Raw genomic sequence first — 19,810 nt, 5'->3', positions numbered from 1 at the left:
TCTCACCAATTAAGCCACTGCTCAGCAAAAGCACAGGCACCCGCTTATATGTGAATCATCAAACCCCAAACTACTCACTGTTGGCCACTGCACTAAGCACAATTTTAGTAAAGGTGTAATTAAAGTGCCTCTGCCGTCCCCTGAGAAAGGAGGATATTGGATAAACTGCTTTATCTATGCCGCATCAAACAGCCTGCCAGTTTGGAGTTTCCAATCAGGCCACAAAGTTAGTCGACGTTTAGGGAAATGTGCTTGGTTTCCTGGAACAGAGTCGGTGTTTACGTGTGTATTCTTCTGGCTACAAGCGGCACCACGAGTTCATGAGTCAACTCTGGGAACTCAGCCATTAAAAGAAAAAGGGGGGAAAAAAAAAAAAAAGCTATTCTGACAAATTGCCCAGATAGCAGTTGTTCCCTTGGAAGTGCGAGACTCGCTCTTCTAATGCTCTGGTGAGCTTGAATGTGCTTCTGACTACTGCACATTTCTGACAGGTGATCTGTAATCCTCATTACCAGTTTACTGCCTGAATCAATACATGCCATAAACATCCACACCAACTAATCAATTATCTCTCTCCCAGTGAATCCAAACATGCACTTCTTCATTTGGTTGGTATATTTAACCCAATTAACATTTTTGTTTGGTGCAGCCCACTTTTATTTAGATGGGTTTAAATTATGAGAGAATCTCATGATTATGAGATAGCGGGGGCGGGGTATAGATCCTGGAAGCTGGGAAGCTCTAATCTGCCTTTGGTCCTATTTACACGTTGCCTGGGTTAGTAAGTGTCATAAGCCATCTTAAACATGTACTTGATTGGACACTAGTTTGTATATAATGTTCTTAACAGACTTTTTATATCTTCCTCTTCTCGAATGTATCCATGACATAAATATTAAAATGCTGCCTGCTGTAAGAAGCTGAGTATTTACGCCTGACATCAGTGTGGAACGTCGCCAGCTCGAGTTTAAAATGTTCAATTTAGAGATTTCTGACCTGAATGAAAGGAAGCATTAGTCTGTCAATTACCATCTGCTACATGGGTGTTGATTTTTGTATACAAACAAGATCTACCTTGTCGGTTAAGTAAACCAGGATGGTCTTTTTTTTAAACTTCCTCTAAGAAAACAAAAAGAAATTCTCTTTGCAAATCAAACTTGTAATTCCGATGCGTAGGGTGATGAGCAGTCGAACAATTTTTGTTAGTGCAGCTCCAAGTTCTAAATAAAATGTGTGACATGTTTCTGCTTCTGGCACGGCGATTCTGGCACAAACTGACTGCACTGGTCACCACGCTGCAACTTTCAAGTTCTACTTCCAGCCAGTTTCTTTTCACCTTTGCCTTTTCTAAACACGGTCACACACTGACACTGCATAGGCTGCCGCTGTCCATCAAGATTTGTGTCGCAGCTCAAACGGACTGAAAATGAACAAAACTGCGGCGGCATCCAGAGGGGGCGATGAATTTCACAGGTTGCGTTACCATTAGTTGTTCTGCTCTGATTAGCATTCATATGTAAAGAAGAGCAAATTGCTTTCCCCCCCACACACAAGTGCACTGTGGACTGTGACAGTTGAGTTGATTCTCTTTTAGCGTTACGGCTCAGTGCTCATAGTATAAGCTTTAATCTTCTGCAGAGGGAACTAGATTGAATGCCATTATTTAATCATGCACTGCAATAGATCCTAGCATATTGACTCTGGTTAAACATACATAGACAGATCATATTTACACGGGCTTTTGGGGAAACGAGCGTGAAGTCGTTTCTGGGCTGTTTCCCGCTGACATACAAATCATCTTAGAACTTGTTTACATAGGTAGCCGAGGAAAATGTCGAGCATAAAAGTAATTCAGTTTAGTGGGAAGGCTTAAGATAGCCAGGGTGCCAAGTCTAACTTCACAGTGGCAAGAGAGCCGAGAAGAAAATGTTTTGCCAAGTGTGTACCCTGCTTTGAGACACACATTACGAGGCTAAAAGGATAAAAATATTAAACTAGGCAAGAGTGGCTGCTCTAAGGATAAAAGGAGCTGATGTCATTTCAACTATCCTACACTATCATAAAAGTCTCCAATCCTATCAATTATTACATTCTGTGGTAATTTGATGGTGTTACACAAACACAAACCTCAAAGTGCAGTAACGTTTTCTTTCATAAATAATCAAGGAATGAATGCCAAAGTATTTGCGTAAGAGCCTCACATACGTGTTAACAAGCAAAGTAAGGTAAAGGGATTAAATTCTCCAAACACAAAAAACCACTTCAAACTATGTAAACCTAAAAATAAATGTAAACCTAAACTGAAAGAAAATGAGTCACCACTCTGTTAAATGGCTCGGGATTTTAGGAGACGATGAAAACGCATCCAGTATCTATGTGGTGTCCCTTTTGATGTGCGCACCACCTACAGTGGTGCAAAGACAAACTCCACATGCAAAGACTCATGTTGCAGTCTGAGCACGGGCGAAAATAAGTTCTTTTTTCAATTTTTCTTTTTAATGTATGTGTGTGTGTGTGTGTGTGTGTGTGTGTGTGTGTGTGTGTGTGTGTGTGTGTGTGTGTGTGTGTGTGTGTGGTCAAACCCATGTCAACATCTTAAGATTTTAGCACAGCAAAAGAGAGAGAGAGAGATGTAGTTACTGAGGGTTGGTGGATGTGGCCTATCTAATATTGATGTCACAGTACCAGAGTTAGGGCTGGGCATCAGAATGAAACCTCTGGGGCAAAAGCAGAACTGTGGCCCTGGTTTTGACTGGCTCATCTTTTTTGGGGGTGGTTAGGTGGGAGAATAATCTAACCGGAACTAGGCTTCAGACTCCAGATCTTCTTGTCCTGCTCCTTCGGTCGTGTCACCCGTCTCAGGCTCAAGCAGCAGGAACTTGCCATCATTAGTTAGAGGCATGTTCTTCATTAGCTGGGCCAGAGCTTCCGGGTCCTTAAAAATGTTAAACAGATTTGCTGAGGAACAATATCCTTAATTTATTTTATACCATTTTTTCCCCAACTTTCATCAGCTTTGTTGGCTACAGTTACTCAGGATCATGGTTTGATGTTTGATAGCAAGAAAAAATAATCTTAATCAAAACATATATTGGTTGTTTTTAAAGCTCAAAGCAAAAAGATCTAAAGTTTTACATTTTTTAAGACGTTACCTTCTTAGCTTCTGTAATCTCCTTTGCCAGGTTTATGGTGTAACATATCTGTGAATAGACAATCACATATAGTGTGTTGATATTATATTACATTTAACATGTTCTTCTACTTGAAACCGAGTTGTTGGTTCTGGGTTGTGAACCTTTTCGCCCTCCGTGTTGCTCTCAAAGACGAAGGCGCTAAACGATGGTTCTCCCTCCTCGTCTCCATCGCTCCAGTCTCTGCTTTCAACCACAAATCCCATCAGCCTCCCATTCTCCTGGTGGGCTGCGAATTGACACACTTCTCCAAGCTGGAACTGAGAATAAATAAAATAAAAACTGAGAAGTGTCTTTTAAAGAAGTGTCTTTTAAAGAAGTTCAAATACAGAAAACCTGACAGAGTTCAATAAAAGAGCAGCTGTGATACCTGTTGTGATACTTACACTTAGTCTTGTAACTTGAGTCTGTGGGTCTATCAACCTGTTCAGGAAAACAAAACAAACCACAAAAACACTGAAGTCATACTCAGGATTTCTATTCTGAGAGTGTTAAAAAAAGAAACCGTGGGTTACGTAGCAATTCAACATCACAAAGTTTGTTCTATGCTGCCAATATTCATGCTTCACAGGGTTCCTGCTTCAAGCTTCTTTTTGTCGTTTACCTCAGGCAATGACCTACGGCAACTTGCCAACTTTAAGATTGTGTTCCTGTGGCATCTTGACATTCTTTTGTTTGTTTGTTATTTTTTCAATGGCTCTCACTTAACTTCAATACATTTAAAGTTATGTAAATGACTTGTGCTGCCTTGGTGCTACAGACAACTTGGATTTGCGTACACAAGATGAACGAACTTCAAGTTCTCCATAAGTGCTTTGCATGGCGTGCTTGGCTACAGGAAACAGACGTAGCTGTGATCAAGGTCCAAACCAGACTATGTCACTCAGGCTTTAATGCAGTAAATGTAAATATAAAAAACACTGACAACCTCCAGCGTCTCAGCTTAGCCTCAGCCTCCCAGTAGATGCACAGACCTAGGTCGCATCTTTCTGTTTTATGTGTTTACAAGATTTTCAGAAAACCTGACCTGCGATTTGAAATGGATTTTTACTATCAACTTGACAATCCTACATCGTTGCGCTCTTGACTTTTCGTGTTCACAAAATTGGGTGTCCACACTGCCCGTCTGGCTGCCCACACAGCAGATTAACAACAATACATTGTCAACCTTTTGCAGCTGAGGTGTAATAAAAACTAAAATTAAAGTATTATTTTATTTTATAAAATAAAAATGAAACTATTGGAAGAATCAAGGTAACCATGAGTTGAAAGAAAAACACTATGAATATTTTTTTTGACCTTTTTGCACATGTACCTGCACCACTGAAAAGAACTTTGTTTCTATATCAACGAGATATTTCCAAGTGCCTCAAAACAAGTCCCCATATCTGTCTCCAGCAGGTTCATATTGATGTAAAACTTATTAAAATTGTGCTGAAAGTCTACCTGAGGCTACTGCTGGTGACCATGAGGTGGGCCTCTGTGGTCCTGAAGATGTTGTGAATGGCTCGGGCAGCCAGCACCTGCCTCATGGCCTCGTAGATCACTTCCTGATTGTCGCCGCAGCGAACCGCCATGGAGCCCAGGAAGCGCACAGCGAATACCTGCTGAAGCAGGGAGTCTTGCAGAGACAGACAAACATCATGCGCAAGCTAAATATGTCAGCAGAATAAAAGCACAAGGACAGTGAACAAAGAAGTTGACCGATGACAACCACACACTGAGGTTAAGGTGAACTTAAAAAGTACTTAAAAGAGAGTGGACTATTAAAGTGCACTTAGAACAGGAAATTGTTACCATCAGTATCTGTCGAACAGTCGTCTTCTGTTTCTCCAAATGGGTTTGTGCGTCTGTCGGGATGGGAGCAAACACCAGCAAGAAAAAAACAATTAAAGCACTGCGCTACACAATTACGAAGCTATTTGCTTCCTGGAAATGACGTGAGAACCACAATGAGACCAACATTTAGGAAATTAGTGTCATCGCCCACCAGTAACTCGCCCCTGTCTTTTGCAAAAACACAAACAAGCACCCACACAAACTTCCTGTCTCAGCTGGGCTCTCACCTCCCCCCAGTTCTGTTCTGGTCCTGAAATTCGGACGCAGGCAGCATGATGTCAAACTGAATGGGTGTCCCCGGGGCTATTAGGTCCTCTGGTTCTGGGGCAACTCCTGTTTTCTGAGAACCACTGCTGGTAGTATGAACACCTCCTGGCTTAGCTCTGCAGAAATTAGACAAAATAAAGATGAGTTCTAATGAATAAACCAAGAACACACCCACCCACCCCCACCAATAAAGGATAAGACAGATTGGAAAAATGTGAACCTAATACTTCAGTCAGCAGCAGCCGAGAAATGATTCATGGAGTGTCAGTGAGGGGGCAAAAATCTACAATCCTCAAGAGAGGATTTCACACTGAAAATCCTAACAATGAAAGATAACTACTTAAGGCAGACTTCAAAGTGTATTTCTGGTCTTCCACCAATTCTTAAACTTGCTTTAAAAACATGAACAGAAGGAAAGATTACAGCAAACAAAACCCACCCTCCTCCGTTTAAAAGAAAACACAAAGCTTAATCTGAGGGAAAGAACCCTGTTCAACAAAGGGTATTTACAGGGATGCATAAGATGTTTGGCTTTGGCCACATTTCCAAAGCTCAGTGGCACTTTTTTATTTTTTAACGTTACCCGACTTCATTTGCAGGAGCTTTTGTAGCACAGAACTAAGAAAACTGCATGTTTGTTTGTTTGTTTGTTTGTCCTTTCACCATGACACGAAACATTACATTACAAGCTTTGGATTGTTATGCAGTACTGAATGTAGGATTCTGAACACACTCTCACATAAGCTACATGCCTGACCTGTCGGGGTTGGGTGAGCCGTCTTGTCTCTTCTCAAAGCTGGTGATGGGAGTCACTGCCTGGATGGCGGTTTGGTTCAGTCGGATAGCCACAGCCTAATATCAAAGAAATCAGGGACTTTTCAGTATCTCACATACTCGTAGTTTGAGTCATTTAGGGAATATAAATGATCCTAAAAACAAGTACTTTCCAAGTACTTGTTTCATTGTCTTCAGTGTATTTTCTCAACCTCATGTTTGCTCTGTGTACCATAAGCAGTTTATTTAGTGGCATCCCTAAAAAACAGCAGATGGTTTCCTGGTTTCTATTTGTTGTTTAGTTCATATATAATTACGTATAGGATTTGAGGGATGTAATTATTTACAGTAATGTGGAATGCTAACTGGAAAAAGAAACCAATCACTGAATAATAATTAGAAATCCTGCTTTAGTAAATCTGAAAAGAAAACCTGACCAAATTCTGTCGAGAATGTTTTACGTAAATGATATACTGGAGAGCAGGTTTATTCACTGTACTAAGAGGTTTCACTCTAATTAAGAAAAATCCACCAAACAATTAACAAAAGTCACATCACTGACGAGACAAATGAGGGTGAGGTCACGCAGCTCTCCACGAACACTTGAGTTGGGAGAGAGAACGGAGGCAAATTGCACAACTTTAACAATTAGATAAACAAGAGAAGCTGCGTCGAAAATCATTCTCCATCTGCTGCCTGGCGCGCTAAACTTCATTACCGGCTCTTCTGGTAATTCTATCCAGCCCACTCAAAAATTCTCAAACTCGGAAAAAACAAACAAACAAAAAACCTCACTCAGTCCAACAGCTATTCACTAGAAATCCTGAAATCTTGCTCTTGAGGTGATAAAACCATAATTTCCAGGTCTATAACAGCGCACCTGTTAACGGTGTCTGAAATCTATGTGAAACCCCCCAAACGATTACCACGGATGAAAAGTAAGCGCATAAGAGTGAGGGCAGTTTTGGATGCAGTTATTTCATTATTAGAGAATGTGAAGAATAAACATTTGCAAAGCAAATATACAAGATTCTGGGACTGAATACCTCTCAAGGCAAAGACAACTGAGATACTGTGAGGGCGTGACAGAGTAAAGGTTTGTTAATCTTTACTTGTTATGTTACTTAAATAGATTAAACATTCGCCAGTTAATGTGTTAACTGGATGTGTGTTAATGTCTTAAAATGTTATCCTTAAATGACTGGTTAATCGTCTTTTATCTTATTTTTATTTTTTTAAATTTAAACAGTGTGTATCTGTGCTGGTTAGTATGAAATTTTTACCTCTGGGTTGTCAGTCAGGTAGATCTGTCTGGAGATGTTGTTCACAGTGCAAATCCACTGAGAAAGAAACAGAAATTACTACATTAAGGCTTCATCTAGCTCAGGCACAGTGTGAAATCCCTTGACTGATACCAGCTGTGACAGGCCAGTCACTTGTGTCCGAGCACAAAACTTAATACGAAAACACACAAATGAGTCTTGACAGTCTCTCCATTGTTCTATGACAGATACTCGTAGCAGCGGATAGCTTCGTGAAGTGGATGTAAAACAAAAACGAAGGTCAAATGGAGCTGTTTGAGCTGCCCCTTCACTCACTTCTTCATACTCTTTTTTGCTCTCGGCTTGTAGAATCATTGACCTGCAGAGACACAATGTTTATGTATTATTCTCACTGCTGAGCATGGAGAAACTAAAAAAAAAAAAAGTACATACGTTTTTCCTGAAGGGGAAGTTATCTGAAAACAGTAACGTCTGTCCTCACAATCCACCGCCATGACAGAGCTGTTATCCAGGTCCAGCACCATGCCTCCTGCTACAGCCCCCCGCGGCTGGCACATGAGATTCCCTCCCTGGGTGAAGAAATACAGACGATCCCAGGCTGTGGTCACTAGGCCTGTTTTACTGGGGAAGAAAAAGAAGAAACAGAAGAAACAGCGTTTGAATCAAAGCCATAAATGTAGATCCAGATCGTAAGTGTAAAGTAAGATAATGGATACTATTTGTATGCATGTATGCAATTAGCTTCGAGGTGATTTGAACAACAAAGTGGACGATTTTTATTTTTTCTTTACAGCAGGTCTCTCCATCTGGTAATTTCTCAAAGGTCATAATGACCCAGTGACCTCTGAGATTAGTCTCTTAATCTGCGCCTCAGAGGGATCTCCTAGTCTTTTTAGTGACCTTACATTCTAGAAGTAAAATTAGTGTGTCAGACTTATCTGTATGAAAGAGCAAACACAGCTCGTTATTAAACAGCCTTCACAAATCAATGATATATGTCAACATATAGGCCCCAGAGGACCTCTATCCCATCTGTACAAAGACAAAGGCAAGACATGATTCAGTGCAACAACTCCCAGTGGTTGTATGGCTACAGTAATATTTGCCACAGGACAAATTTATATGAGCCGCTTTAAAAACACATATAGATGAACTAGTCCTGTAAAAACGTCTCCTGGAAAATATATTGAACACTGAAACTAGTCTGCAATTCATAATGTTATTATAACTGAGATGCACGTGCAGCGGTAGGTTAACTTTATCCATTCATCCCCTATTTATTCCATATTTTATTCCAACATCTTGCACCACCGCATATATAAATATGCTATACGTGTAGTTGTTGTCTGTATCGCCTGTTGTCTACTCTGAAAGAAATAAACAGATGTTATGCTTGTAGCAGCAGATCTATAGATGTTTACAGACAAGTTTCCCACTTACAAACAATGGAGGATGTGTATTCAGCAGCCAGACAGAAGCCTTGCACGAGCTCATATTATACAGCACAAACAGTGGGCCCTCAAAACACACCCGATGATTAGAATCACTGCTCAAAAGCCATCATGATGGATAGTGATTTTGCATACCTTTGGAAAACTAGAAAACATGACAGATTTCTGATTTAAAAAAAGACACTGTGTGCTCATCTATTAGCTGGTGCTATTTCCTGCATTGAAACATTAGTAATATTTAATAACCAGATATATGAGCACACAAACAGGGCACCTACTACTTAATTCCTGGCATTACTTGAGCTAAGATCTGACAGGCGGGTAACCTTCTCTGAATAATAAAGATTCACCTTGTTTTAATTTTTAATCCATGCAGCTTAAAGCTGTTGATAAAGCTTTAATTATGAGTCGCTTACAGCCCACCTGAGCTCACATTTTAATAATGACTCGTAAAACACATTTATGCAAAGCTCACAGAAAGATAACATCTCCTACATGATAGACACTTAAATACTTCATCCATTCATTTTATGGAATATTGCTGTGGTAATACAAACAGGATAATGTTCATTACTGATTATTATTATATATTCATGAATGCTGTTACCTGAAAGTTTCACAGAACTCAATTTTCCTGTCATTTTGGTATTTTTTTCTTTTTACTGTTTACATTTTTTGTTTTTAATAGGCAGAAATCTTCTTATCCATCTCCAAAAAAAGCACTTAAAAGCAATAACTGATTAGAACAAAACTGCACGTATCTGCTGTGGTCTGCTATATTCCTTAGAGTTCGGGTAATTGTACAGAGGTCATCTTTTTAGCTTGCACTTAATGTCTCGTCTTCAGTAATGTGAAGAATTTTTATTGAGAATCTAAAACACGAACTGCACATCCATTGTTGAAACCATGATTAACTATTTTAATAACATTTTCACACCAACAATTTTCCCCCGCTCATCCTTTGATTCCACAAGTAGATCCTGAGTTGTCTTCTTTTTTTTATTTTTGGGTTGTTTTATTTTGGCTCTAAATTTGTTTTGGCTATTAATGTTGTATATGCAATTATAACGAAGCTAGGATGTAACTCAACTCTGAGTCACCCCATTTCTGATCTATACATGCGTGACTCATTTCAACTGCGCATCTGTAAACCTTCAATTTTGTACGCTCTGTTCAACAAATATTCCCAAATAAATGTCCTTTGATAAATACTTAAGTGTATGGCTCGTTTTGCCCTGGGTGACTCAGACCCTTAATACTGAGAAACCATTTGAAACAGAAAATGTTTTCTGGCCTCAGCTCTATTTGACAAGTGTTTGAGGCTGTTGGCAGTGTGTGTCATTAAACAGAATGGCATTCTGTGGAAACCTTTTCTCCGGTGTCACAGACATTTGTCAAAGACTTTGGATGTATATGAGGGAGAGACAGAGTTTGACAGCTTTGACATTTCACTAAATCACAATGCGAGCTACGCAGCAGTTTTATCCCTTGAAGCCATTAAGGAAGTTTCCTTTGCCATACATCTAGTCTAGTATAAGCTGACAACGCACACTGTCAACATGTTACCTGACATACCTTGTCTGCTATGACAGACTTACTGTTTACTGTGTTTGGCTTATTTTTAAATGTATTTGCTGAGAGAGAGAGAGAAGCAAAAAAATCATTTCCTGGTTGTGTTTGGTAATTTAGGCATTCGAAATCTCCCGGAGCCACTGTGGATCAATGGCACCATCTACTGAACTGCATTTAATTTCCTGACAAAATTGGAAATGCCACTTCAGTTTGTTTCCTTTCATGGCATCCTTTAACATATTGACTTGGTAGTAAGTAGGAAGTGTCCTTAGATTTTCAGATAGGGCCATAATGAGTGTAATTAATCTTACTTCCGAATGTTGAGGTAGCCAGCCTTCTGGATAAGCGTGCGATTGACAGGCTCTGTGTCCTTATCTGGCATGTAGACAGTGTCTTCCACAGACAGAAGCTCCCTGTGGGACACTCGCATGGCCTCCGCCTCTGAGTCCAGCTGGGCCTGGATGCTGAGATGGAAAACCGAAATCAATCTAAACTCGCTCCAGAAATTTTTTTTCTCCCCCCCCTACAGAGCATTTAAATACAAAGACATTAAAAAAAATCATTCAATACTATTATGTAGAGCAGCGGTCCCCAACCTTTTTTGCGCCACAGACCGGTTTGTGGCCGACAATATTTTCACGGACCGACCTTTAAGGTGTCGCGGATAAATACAACAAAATAAAACCAATACCGGTACCGAAAAAAAGAAGATTTATTCATAACACACGTGAAAAGACCCAGGAAAACCGAATTAATGAAAAAAAACGATAACAAAATAACACTAAAAGCCGATAAAAACCCTGAAAACCATACACTTCACACCCGAGTCTCACTCTCGCGGCCCGGTACCAAATGACTCACGGACAGGCCCGGGGGTTGGGGACCGCTGATGTAGAGCACACACACACACACACACACACACACACACACACACACACACAAAAAAAAAAAAAAAAAAAAAAAATCATAGTAACATTATGTCTTTTTCCAGTCACACACAAGCATCAATACCCCATAATACTTGCTCCAAAGCCATATTTCATCACCTCACCACCCAAAACCAAAACAGTTGTGAATGGGATTGGACTTACCTTTGTGTCATGTTGGAAACAGAAGCGAGAAAACAGTCCATCTTCTTTGACACCAGCTCAAAGCCTTTCTTAAAGAAGCTGATCTGCAAAATCAAAGATAACACTGAGCCACTTTGTACCATACTGCACATGCATGTTGCAGCTCACATGCCCATAGATTGGGCATTTATTTAAAAGGATGAAATTGTACATCTCTTTAAAGCTAAATCTGGTCTAATGAGGAATCATTTCCCTCTTTTTTAAGCACTTAATTTGAATGCTGATATGATGACAGTGAGTACCTGTGCCTGAGTGTAGCCTAGCATTGGTTCAAGCATAGCTACTCTCTTGCGATACTGCAGGGCATTGAGGGCACAATAATACTGCAGTGAGGCCTGGTGCTGCTTTCTTCTGGTGTAAGCCACCTCCTTCACCAAGTCCGCCTTCAACTATTCAGACAGGAGAGGGACATGCAAATAAGCAGCACAGCAGCACAATCTTGTACATCCAAGAAAACACGTTGATATGTTCAGCATAGCAAAAAGAGTCTCATCTTTGCACCCATTATAATGCATACACTGTATTGTGGTTACAGTCATACTCCCACGAGGAGGCACGGCAGCAGAGGATTATTTAGTTTAATCCATTTGTACTTCAAATGCTTTTAAAAGACTCCCACTGCATTAATGAGAGCATTACAGTGTTGCGTGCTCGTTTTACAGCTTGTGATCAATGAGAAAGAGAAGCTAAGAAAGCACTTGGCAGTTACTCTACCTTCTCATTTTCCTTCTTCTTGGGCAATCGACTGTACTTGACCATAGCCGCCTCATGCTCTGCACAGAACAGAGGAAAGACCGTGAGCATCAGATAGTAACTATTTCCTGTCATTTTCTTTTCTCAGACTGGCAAAAGAATGTGCTTACCATCAGTTCCAATGGCAAATATTTCCTTCAGTGTGCTTATCTCTGCAAAATTGACAAATATTATTAGAGCTACATCTACAACAGGTATTTAAAAATGCATTATCACCTAGGTTTTGCTTATGTTTTTATGAGGAGGGCTTTTTAAAAAAATCCAAGTCTGTCAGAAGCTACCTGTGAGGTCTTTCTCTCGGAACTGGATCAAGGGGAAGACCATGCTGTCAGCCATCTGGTTAGCTAGCTCGGAGTGGAGTGCATTCAGCTGGACGATACAAAACAGATTACACATATGAGGCGCCGTGCAAGGACACAAACAGAAGATGAGCCTCCCCCAAACATCTTGAGGGATTTCGGTTTAATATTTACAGTAAAATTTCTTGCCAGCAAGCTGGAAAATTGCATTTTCAGTGAAATAGGGGCATTGTGGCAGACAATGCCTCCCCCTACATCATAATAAAGCCATACTGTGGAAGAGTACATTTCATAAAGAGAATAATAAAGCTTAGTGTTTACTCTGATACTGGAAACAGGGCTGCATATCAGACAAATTCAGCTATTATTCCCTGTGGTTATCAACAAGCCACATGACGATTTAGCAAGTTCTAAAGTTCACAAGATTAGGTGCAGTTTAAGCCTAATCTCAGTGTGAAATTTGTTTCCTGTGCATGACAAGGTAAAAGGTCAAGCAAACAATCAACGTGTGTCCTCTGAGCATATGGGTGTGTGTCATGAGTGCTGACTGGGCAAGGCTTGTGGACCCCCATGGCTGACAGTGACAGGCCCATCTGTTTTGTCTATATACGTGAGCCGGCACACCACTCCATCATCTACTCATCCATCCACCCGCCCACTGCTGTTTCCCTGTATTCCTCCATCCAGTGAGATACACTGATCAATCAGTTCCGGTCGCACAGTCTTAAAAGTCCTCTGCCCTTTTCATTGAGCTCATTTTCTCTGCCATGCTAGGGGAACGCAGGTGCAATACCCTTTGTAACATGATAAAAAAGCAACTACAGACTCCGGGATAGTTCATCATCTCACTCTTTTGCTGTGCACGCACACACCCCGCGTAAAAATACTCATAGAGCAAGAAAACTGCAAGCACGGGCCTTACCTCCCCTACAGTTTTGGCGAAGTTTTGCAGCGTGGTGATTACCTCCTCATCACCTCTTCCAAGGGCAAAATTCTAGACAGAAAAAAAAGAAAGAGCAGTGAGTTTAGACCATGAAACTGTGAAATTTGCCATAGATTTATTTAATGTGTAGGAAATGGAATGGGCTGGCATTTATATTGCACTTTTCTGCTCCTATAGAGCACTCAAAGTGCTTTAGACCACAAGCCACATTTAACCAAACATTAAAACACTCTAAGCACTTTAGCTACCTTACATCGAATCGCCAATTCACCTAACACATATGTCTTTTGATTTTGAGAGAAAGCCTTAGCCTTGAAGACACAAGGAGAACATGCAGACTGCGCTTAGAAAGACCCCAGCTGGGGTTCAAACCCAGAATCTTCTCACTGTGAGACACATTTTAAATAACCGCCCTGTTCTGCCAGGATTTCTGGCACATCCCTTTCATTAAACAAGGCCAAAGATATCTGTGTAGGTTCTCGGTCATCAGGGTCATGGTAGAAAACACAGACAAGGTCAAAGATGGTAATAAAGCCAGTAGTTAATGTCAAGATGCTGAGTTTTAATCATAAGAGTGCTAAGAAAGTTCTGCAGTTACAGATCACTGCTGTTTTTGTTTTTTTAAAGTGTTCACATTCACCCTGCAATCCAGAACAAAGTCTACCAACAAAGGTCAACTATCCACATATGTTTCTCTAAATGAATTAACAGATTTGTGGGGTTTTTTTGCTGCACACAGGAGGAAGGACACATGCAAACTCACACACAGACAGAAAGTTCATTTCAAAATGATAAAAAAGTCTCTATAGCCCACATAGATACTACTCATAACACAGACTGCTGTCTTTTTTGTGGAATCACACGATTAAGTAAGCATATGAACCCTACTTACTTTCTTTTCGTATTCCAAAAGTTGCTTTGAGAGCTGCTCTGTGGCCAGTCCCATCTCACTCTGTGGTGGAACGAAAGAAGGAAAATAAATACATGTTAAAAAGGACTGATTACTCCTTCAAGCTCAAACATCATGCATTTTTTTTCACCTACTGAGAACATTTAAAAAAAAAAAAAAAAAACGTTTTTTGGGTGCAATGTGATTCAATATCTGTTGAAAAGCTGGCAAAAACACCAGAGGGCACCTTCAATAATGAGATACCTCAGAGAACCAGGGTTACATTAATAACACAGCGTTTAAACCACAATGTAAATATAGGTCAAAAACAAACTTGTACATCAAATGTTTTCTCCTCCATTTCTACAGGAGACAAATTTTCTGTGTGGGGCTGAGAGTATGGTGTTGCAGTTTGGTACGTTTCTCATCAAAAACAGTAGCTCAAATGGCATCCTAAATCAAATCAAACACAACACTCTGCTGCTGTTCAGTGATGCAAAACCCCAGAATCAGCAAGTTAAATTAGAACTCATGTTCATCTACAAACATAAGGGGGGGGGGAAATCTCCTATTATGTGTTTGAACATGTGGCTCTGTTCCAAACAGCAAATGGAAAGGAGTGCAAGCATGCGCCTGACAGTAATTTGTTTTGGTACCTGTGCTCCGAACACCCGCTGCATTGATTGTAGCAGCTGGTTGGTGTAGTCCGTAAGCATTCCCACATCTTCCTCAAACACACTGAGCAAAGAGCGAGTCTGTGGGTACGGGGAAAAAACAAAAACATTACAGACTCTTCTGATGACTATAATGGCATGAATAGCTGAACACGAAGTGAAAAACCTTATCCAACAATTATCCCACTAACTTACAGAACTTAAATATTCTGATAACTGATCTCAGTTACTTCACAAGGTGAAAAATATCACTGTGGCTTTTTTGTTGTGGTGGATTTGCATGAAACCCCATATGAAAGCCCAGCATCCTGGAATATTGTAATGGAAACTTTTAAAACTGTTTTCTGACCAATGAGAAAAAAAAAAAAGAAGAAAAATAAACTTTGAAGAACAGATATACTGTAAATAAACAAGTACTTCCGATGATAAATACTGGTCTTAACCTTAAGTCAGATAAAAATCTACACAAGTCACTGAGCTCAAGAAATGTGGGTAGCCGGATTATACTCAAGCAAAACTTAACTTAAAAACTTAAAACTAGTTAAACTAAAAGGCATACGTGTTTTACTGCAGGGTGGATATGCAAACAGACAAAATCCTGTCTGGTGAAGTGTTTTCCATAAACAGGTGCAGCAAGGTAGGGCAGTTCAAGCAGAACGGAACACACCCAGAGAGTGAAGTCTGTTTATAGTTCACTCAAACCGACTTATCCAATAAAAGGACCATGATTCATTTCACACCAACAAGACATCATGACGTTTGGCTGTATGTGTGTTACTGTACAAAGATGCCAGGTCCATTTCTTGTTTTGAGGAAGCAAACCACTAAGCAGACGGTGACCCTCCAGCGTGGGCTACACTTAAGCAGAACCTCCGAAGAGGTCAGCCCTCTTTAGGAGAGAGTGATGCAACAGACTACAGAAAACAGGATGCATTAGCTGTAGCAAGGACGGAATTCATCACCCACGGTCATGCATGAAAATGAATGCCGAACTTGGTGAATAACTTGTACACAGTGTAAGCGTTTTGTACCCTGTAAAAATTTGGCATCTTATTTTTGCAGTAACACTGCCCTGTTTGCAGACTGTTGACTGATTCCAGGGGAGTCCGATAATGGAAACCCCTCCCACATCCTGGGAATCAGGCCCAGAAGGGCTACAGAACAGAATTTAGATCAAAATAACTTGACGGCATTAGAAAATAAAACGATTGCAGGACACCGAGTCTGGTGGAGCTTTATGGCTGTGACTGACACAGGTCTAGATGTACAGCAGATAAATCATCTCTGGCAGAGAGATGGAATCCCTAAGAAGGGCGGTAGCTTTGTAAATACAACAGAGACACAAAAAACAGATAACCGTGACATGCTGTAGTAATGACTGGAAAGTGCAGCTACTGCTCACAGGGGGATTACAATTCTTGTAACAATGTGTCAATTGAGAACTGTCATCGACCAGTGGAAACAGACTACAACGGGTACTGGATACTGTCTGGGCTAAGCTAACTTCGGCGCTCGTAACGCCTTTAATGAGACAGCTGGGTACGCAAACATGAGAAAAGAGACGCAGGCCTACCTGAGGACTGTCCTGTAAAGCGTCCTCCAGGAGCAGTTTGTGATGTACGGCCGGCATCTTGTTAGCTGTGCAGGAGAAGGGAACGAGGGCTTGAATTATTTAGAGTACGGACTCAATTTCCCAGAAACTACTGCGCGAAAGAGAAGCCGTATGCAATTGGTAGCAGGCCCAGTCATGATGTCATCTAACAGCCGGTGACCAGTAAGAGTAAACATTCTCAAACTCTGAAGTTGTTTAAAGACATATAGAGATATATATATGTATATCTATATATATCTATATATATAGTTCAGTGTTTAAGTTGATTTTGTCCTCTGAATTATTTACGGCAAAGAGTCGGCAATAATGGCCATGTATCCTAGGAGATTTTAATGTCAACAGTGACCCCGTGTGGTCACATAAAGAATTGCAGCATTGATTTTTCAAATTTTTCAAATTTAATTAAAGGAAAAACACAAAGTTTCTTCGTGAGGTGACGGAATGTAGTGCTGTGGAGTACTACACTTTTTAGATGCAATATCAAGTAAATAAAGGGCCACTACTGCCGATACCAATATTGACAGCCACGATTTAAAGCTATAAAGCTTACGGAGTGGAGAACAGTGTCATGTTGTATGAGATAAAGCCTCCTTAATTGACAAATTCTGAACACATTTTAATGAGTTTAATAAAACAAACACACATTTCAGTTTTTCATGTATTTTGAAATTTGGTTTTTCAGAATTCTAAATGTTCCTCTCTATTTACTGTTGTTTAAATGTGCTATAGGCTATAAAAATTGATTTGACAGTCAACACAAAAGGGTTCAGACATTTTTCATAGTGGATATTTTTTTCATTTCCAAAAAAAAAAAAAAAAAAAAAACCCAAAGAGAAAACAAAACAAAACATAAATAATGTATCCCAATTCATTATGCTCGAACTTAGAGGATAGGAACAAAGTACTAATCTGATACCTATCCCATCCACCAACCTCTGGATGGATCATCATGTGCCAGTAGAAAAACATTAGTGCGCCACTGAATTCTACTGGAGTCCTGTTTAAGTGTTGGGAGAAGGCACTGTCTGATTTATTGGACCAATGTCTTCCATAGATGCTCAGCTGGGTATAGATAACATAACATTTCTATAAAATTTATACTCATCAATCCATTTAGTGGCACTATTACCCTGGAAAAGCTCACTCCACTCATGACAAAATAAAATGTTCCTTTACTTTGTGAAACAACAAAAAACAAGCACAAAACAAAAAGATTGATTGATATGAGGCAGCAGTTAGTATTTATTGAGAGATAAATGGATGTAGACCGATGGATGGTGATAAGTTGCACAAACCTTTTAAAATTACATTTTAGTCTGGTAAGTAATCAGGACCAGAAGCTCTTGTCTTGATTTGCATCAATCGCAACTGACAAATTGGCTGAGCATGTGATGTGCTGAGTTTCTGGCTCTCTAATTAAATCGCACTTACTGCAAAAGGCTATACAAAGTAAAACAAAAACAACTAAAACATATGTACTGTTTTGTCCTAACAGGTAGTTTGAGAAATAAACCTTTGCAAAGTTAAACCTTTATATAACTTTGATATAATGAATATGAGAGTACTCACTATTTTTTTTCTCTCTGTAAAAATCTGTATTAACATCAGCCCTAAAACTTAAAAACCTAAAACAAATCCAGCTATATTAGGCTGTGGCACAGTAAGAAGACAGCATGTAATATGCACTCATGTAGTATTTTACATTTTTTTCCAATGTGAATAACTGTCTTGTTGACTTGTTAGGATGGCCATGTCATGTTGTGTTGTGCCTCGATAATCTAGGCAAGCTGTGACAAGCACAGCCTCTTCATCAAGCTTCCAGGCAGCCTGAGTGGGAGATCATTCTTCGCTCCCCAGTGGACTTGCCTTGTTTAATTGGTGTAGTTGTGGCTGTAAATCAGACATAGCTTTTCAGCTCTAACTTTGATAATGAACTATGCTTGAAGTCTGGTAAAACAGCAATGGATAATGTCTGGATAGCCTCTTTTAAATGAAAGAGTGATTCAGCTAACCAAAGACCACCCTGAAAGGAGCAAGCTGCATTGCCACTGATTATCTGGCGTACAGTTAATAATTTTTGCTTTTCTAGGGCTAAAGTAAAGCCCACCTAGTCAAAACATACCTTAAAAGTCATACTAAGTCATTCTAATTTTAGCATGTTAGCCTTCTAACAGTTCCTAAATAGTGCTAAGTACAAAGTGTAAATGCAAAATAGACTGAGAATATCTCAGTCTTGTTGATATAAAATAATTACACTCATGTTCATGAGGTAAATGTGATCACTATCCCTCTGTCAACCTCTCTCACAGATAATGCAGTTATAAACCTTGTCAAGGTGCCAAAGCAAAAGTCAGACGAGCACCAAAACTTTTAGAACTTCTTCTACGAACACAAAGGGGATGACAGACATCTTTTGAAATACTGACGCATTTTTATCCAGAAGATCTTCTGCTTTCAACTCGTACCTCTGCCCAGTAACCATATAATCCCACAGACTAGTCATATAGATCCTTTCATATACATTTAAAACAGCTGTTAAGAAAGCAGATTGCTTAGCTAACGCCTGGGTGTTAATATATATTGTGTCTCACTGATTGACACATATATTGTGTCTCAGTGTGATTTGGAAATGGCCGTTTATTCTTTTGTTTCTCACACCTCGATTAATGTAATTCATTATTGCTTTGCCTGAGGAAATTATTCCTGAATCGGTTCTCAATGTTACTACGAAACTACTCACCGGGTCCTCTATAAGGTCCATTGTGACGCCGATTTGATCTTCTTCATGCTGGTAAAATTTAGGGTTCAGTTTTGGTTATCACATTTAGAACGCTTCATAATCAGATGTCCTGGATTTGGATTTATTTATTTCTTCTACATCATCCACATGCAATTGCTAGGTCTCTGAGATCAGCTTGCTGGCTGCACCTAGATCTAAGTTAAAGACAAGAGGAGATTAGGACCCACCTGCCCGCAATCACCTTTAATTAGTTTAATCAGTTTATACTGTTTTAATTGTTATGTCTTATTTTGTGACTTTTGATCTTGAACACTGCAATATAACTAGACAATGCTTACTTATTTACATGGCCTAAGGTCAACCATCCATGATGATCTCTTGATCAGATTGTGT

General features: G+C 39.8%; 1 protein-coding gene across 1 annotated transcript; it reads right to left on the bottom strand.

Moving 5' to 3' along the window:
* Positions 1–2,515: 2,515 nt before the first annotated feature.
* appl2 (adaptor protein, phosphotyrosine interaction, PH domain and leucine zipper containing 2) lies at positions 2,516–16,769 on the bottom strand. The gene is made up of 21 exons (XM_085412689.1): positions 16,639–16,769; positions 15,048–15,146; positions 14,395–14,454; positions 13,482–13,553; positions 12,542–12,629; positions 12,371–12,412; positions 12,222–12,280; positions 11,750–11,896; positions 11,469–11,551; positions 10,689–10,841; positions 7,787–7,975; positions 7,670–7,712; positions 7,355–7,411; positions 6,055–6,149; positions 5,258–5,413; positions 4,989–5,041; positions 4,638–4,812; positions 3,578–3,614; positions 3,296–3,451; positions 3,153–3,200; positions 2,516–2,935 (listed from the first exon to the last, which is right to left on the bottom strand). The coding sequence occupies exons 1-21, from the start codon at positions 16,693–16,695 to the stop codon at positions 2,804–2,806; spliced, it is 2,001 nt and encodes a 666-aa protein (XP_085268815.1). The 5' UTR covers positions 16,696–16,769; the 3' UTR covers positions 2,516–2,803.
* Positions 16,770–19,810: the final 3,041 nt, after the last annotated feature.

This window comes from Rhamphochromis longiceps, linkage group LG7, assembly GCF_057381845.1.
Source record: "Rhamphochromis longiceps isolate RC_006_pf linkage group LG7, R_longiceps_female_GT1.1, whole genome shotgun sequence".
NCBI classification, from domain to species: Eukaryota; Metazoa; Chordata; class Actinopteri; order Cichliformes; family Cichlidae; genus Rhamphochromis; species Rhamphochromis longiceps.
Note: the sequence above shows the minus strand (reverse complement) of the source record. Positions and strands in the feature narration are given on the sequence as shown.

What these genes read in the sequence shown, in the direction of transcription:
- appl2 (XM_085412689.1), bottom strand. Translation starts at nt 16,695, where the DNA reads ATGCCGGCCGTACATCACAAACTGCTCCTGGAGGACGCTTTACAGGAC. An exon ending in GCAAAAAAGAGTATGAAGAA is followed by an intron (nt 7,412 to 7,669) that starts GTGAGTGAAGGG and finishes TTTCTTTCTCAG; the next exon opens with TGGATTTGCACTGTGAACAA. An exon ending in CTCAAGTTACAAGACTAAGT is followed by an intron (nt 3,452 to 3,577) that starts GTAAGTATCACA and finishes ATTTATTCTCAG; the next exon opens with TTCCAGCTTGGAGAAGTGTG.